This window comes from Etheostoma spectabile, chromosome 19 (assembly GCF_008692095.1).
Source record: "Etheostoma spectabile isolate EspeVRDwgs_2016 chromosome 19, UIUC_Espe_1.0, whole genome shotgun sequence".
NCBI lineage: Eukaryota > Metazoa > Chordata > Actinopteri > Perciformes > Percidae > Etheostoma > Etheostoma spectabile.
The window spans coordinates 11,224,929-11,228,821 of NC_045751.1; the positions used below are offsets into that span (position 1 = coordinate 11,224,929).

The 3,893-nt window shown below is 38.8% G+C and overlaps 1 protein-coding gene across 3 annotated transcripts in view; it reads right to left on the reverse strand.

The window, feature by feature from the left end:
• Positions 1–3,893, reverse strand: part of col4a5 (collagen, type IV, alpha 5 (Alport syndrome)) — an 82,680-nt gene that overhangs the window by 26,677 nt on the left and 52,110 nt on the right. For all 3 annotated transcript variants that reach the window (XM_032499377.1, XM_032499378.1, XM_032499379.1), the window contains 3 exons: positions 3,423–3,590; positions 2,423–2,512; positions 516–662 (listed from right to left, as the gene is read on the reverse strand). In XM_032499377.1, the coding sequence (XP_032355268.1) occupies positions 516–662; positions 2,423–2,512; positions 3,423–3,590 (405 nt within the window). The remainder of the gene's footprint in view (positions 1–515; positions 663–2,422; positions 2,513–3,422; positions 3,591–3,893) is intronic.

Consider the following 3,893-nt stretch of genomic DNA (forward strand, 5'->3'; position numbering starts at 1 on the left):
CTCACTGGTCCGCCCACTTTACTCACTGGTCCGCCCACTTTACTCACCGGCCTGTCCAGCCAATTTAAATCAAACTATGTTTTGTATATTTAAATGTATGTAAAAAAATATATATTAACAGAACTAATTGTTGGGTCCTTGTAAATTATAGCATGTGGTCTAGACCTACTCTATCTGTAAAGTTTCTCGAGATAACTCTTGTTATGAATTGATACTATAAATAAAATTGAATTGAAAAATTGAATTGAATTCTACCTAAAGCCGGTCATCTCCATGCCCGTTTTTTGCCTCACTCTGGAGCGTTATTTAGACTGACATGGGTTGAGTAGATCGTTTGAAGTGGTTTCTTTTTACCAATTTCTTCAGTCTAGCTTTAAAACTAGTCGATCTCTGGAATTTTATAAATCAATATCGAATCATTCAAATGAAGATCGGTTTGAAACAGAAAATCGACATTTGAAAAAAAAAAAAAAAAAAAAAAAAAAAAAAAAAAAAAGCTTTATTTTCGACTGTACCTGACAGTCCAGGTTCTCCTTTCTGTCCCTTCAGAATCTGTGAGGGGTCAATGGTTCCTGGGGGTCCCTGGATGCCGGCATCTCCTTTATCTCCTTTAGCACCGGGGCCGCCGGGTCCACCGTCTCGGCCTGGGAATCCAGGTTCACCTGCAGAGAAGAAACGGGAGAATCAGAGAAGTTTAGCGGTCGTCAGCACTTTGTTTCTTTATCCTCTTTAAAAAGTTTCCCTAACTCCTATGTTTCTTTTTGTTATAGCAACAACATAAATTACAAAGCAAGACATTTAGTCATTACTGAAACTAATGATTATTTTCATTGTTGATTAATCTGTCCATTGTTCTCTGGATTAAAGGTCCCATGGCATGAAAATGTCACTTTATGAGGTTATTTAACATTAATGTGCGTCCCCCCAGCCTGCCTATGGCCCCCCCAGTGGCTAGAAATGGTGATAGGTGTAAACCGAGCCCTGGGTATCCTGCTCTGCCTTTGAGAACATGAAAGCTCAGATGGGCCGATCTGGAATCTTGCCCCTAATGAGGTCATAAGGGGCAAGGTTACCTCCCCTTTCTATGCTCCCCCCCCCTCCTCAAAAGCTACAGACTCAGAAATGGCACATACTAAGGAAAGCTCATTGTGGGACTGGCTCTAATGGCTGTGATTCTGCACCAAGGCTGAATTTTGGGAAAGAGACTTCAGATGCAGTATTAGGGGACCACTAAGGTCTATATAAAAGAGACTTCAGATACAGTATTAGGGACCACTAAGGTCTATATAAAAGAGACTTCAGATACAGTATTAGGGGACCACTAAGGTCTATATAAAGAGACTTCAGAACAGTATTAGGGGACCACTAAGGTCTATATAAAGAGACTTCAGATACAGTATAGGGGACACTAAGCTATATAAAAGAGACTTCAGATACAGATAGGGACACTAAGGTCTATATAAAAGAGACTTCAGGTACAGTATTAGGGACCACTAAGGTCTATATAAAAGAGACTTCAGATACAGTATTAGGGACCACTAAGGTCTATTTAAAAGAGACTTCAGATACAGTATTAGGGACACACTAAGGTCTATATAAAAGAGAATTCAGATACAGTATAGGGGACCACTAAGGTTTATAAAAAGGGACTTCAGATACAGTATTAGGGACCACTAAGGTCTATATGAAAGAGACTTCAGATACAGTATTAGGGACCACTAAGGTCTATATAAAAGAGACTTCAGATACAGTATTAGGGACCACTAAGGTCTATATAAAAGAGACTTCAGATACAGTATTAGGGACCACTAAGGTCTATATAAAAGAGACTTCAGATACAGTATTAGGGGACCACTAAGGTCTATATAAAAGAGACTTAAGTTACAGTATTAGGGGACCACTAAAGTCTATAAAAGCATCCAAAATGCACCGTGTCATGGGACCTTTGACAGATTAGTCGTTTGGTCTTTAAAATGGTGAAAAATGTGGATCAGTGTTCCCCAAAGTCAAAATGTTGTCCCCCAACTCAAAGATATTCAGTGTACTGTCAAAGAGGAAAGAACATCCTCACATTTAACAAGCTGCAATCAGAGAATTTTGACATATTTTTCATAAAAGATGTCTGAAACCGATTAATCGATTATCAAAACTGTTGTAGATTAATTTAATAGTTGACAACTAATGGATTAGCATCTCTACATTTACTTAAATAATGAATCATGAATTTCCTCATGGAATTAATAATCTAAACCTGTGTTTACAAATGTAAAAAATTGAGTAAAAGCTTGTGTCAGCTTTTTCCCATTAACATACCGTTTTCTTGTATTAAAACACTACAGAAATAAAATTTACAAAGTGGGGAACATAACTCGGGACCCACTGTGTGTGATGTGTGCTGTATGTAAGAGTTATGAGTGAACACCTTTAGGTCCTGGACCGCCGGGTCCTCCTGGTCTTCCTGATTCTCCAGAAGGTCCTGGAGATCCCATGGGGCCCATGTCTCCTTTAAGACCTGCAGCCAGTCGGACGTTACAGTTAGAGCAGAAAAAAAAACAAAAAAATGATGTGTTCAATTACCAAGACCATCATATAGTCGGTCATATCTTAGTCTGGGACGGCAACACTTCATTTCCAGGATATTCGCCGCCGGGTGTTTTGAGCTAGCAAGCTACACGCTGTTTCTTTTGGGGGAGTGATTGTAAAGATTTACTAAGAACATGTACGGCATTTTCCTCTCTAACTGAGGCGTTTTGGGACAGAGTGGTGGGATAGCTGTGGCGATCCACTGGTAAGAGCTAATGAAGTTTACCATGTATGTGTGTGGCGTTTTCTTTTGGGTGCAAACGTTCCACCAAATAAGTTCCTCCCCGAGACTGTTTCACAGGGCCACCGTCCAGAGCTTAGCGGCACCTGAGATGATTCTGATTGGTTTAACCCTTGTGTTTTCCTCAGGTCCAATTTGACCCGTTTTTTTTTATTTTTAATATCAGGATCTTGGTTTTCTTTTAACCAATTTGCCTAAAAATAACATGGATGCCATACAATGTTCTTGAGTTAAAATGAATGATTACTTTCACCGAATTGTGTTTGTTTTATGGAATTTTATAGCATTTTAAAAAAGTGACCAAAACCTTGGAAGAAATGACAAAAAAAAGAGACAAAAAGCGCTGAAAAAGAAAATGAGAAACTGTTTTTGCATAATGTAAATAATGATGTGCAATGTACTGTAAAATTAAAATTAGGCTATGATTTTTTTCTTTTTTTAAAAGCTTAGAAAAAAACATCGGAAAAAGCCAAAGATGATGGTTGATGGGAAGAAAACACAGTTAGTTTTTTTTAACATCAGAAAGCCAGTAGGCCTGTTAGTTAGCTACTGTTAGTCCTGATGACCGTAGAATAATCACGTTAGCAGTAGTTTTTACCTGGCAGTCCAGGCAGGCCGTCCCGTCCAGGTCCTCCAGGGGGTCCTGGAGTTCCAACTGGTCCCGGGGAACCTGGGAAACCGGGAGTTCCTCTGTCTCCTGGCAGACCTGGAATATCTAGACCTGGGGGGCCAGGGTCTCCCTTCTCTCCGTTTGATCCAGGGAATCCTGTTCAATTTAGTTGAGTTTAGTTTACTCGTTTACACATAAACAATTAGTGCAGATTAACATACACATCACCAATAAAAAATGTGATGGACAGATGCAAAAATGTAATCTGGGCACTCTCTAGTGCAATCTCCAATTAAACTAGAAATAAACTAACAAACTGAAAAGAAAGAGAAAAAAGAACAAAAAGCCCAAACTAAAATATATTAACTAAAACAGAATAAATACAAAAGTTATAATAATATTAGGAGTCACACTGATTGGACAATCCATCCTGCAATAATGATATCAAGATTATATTGT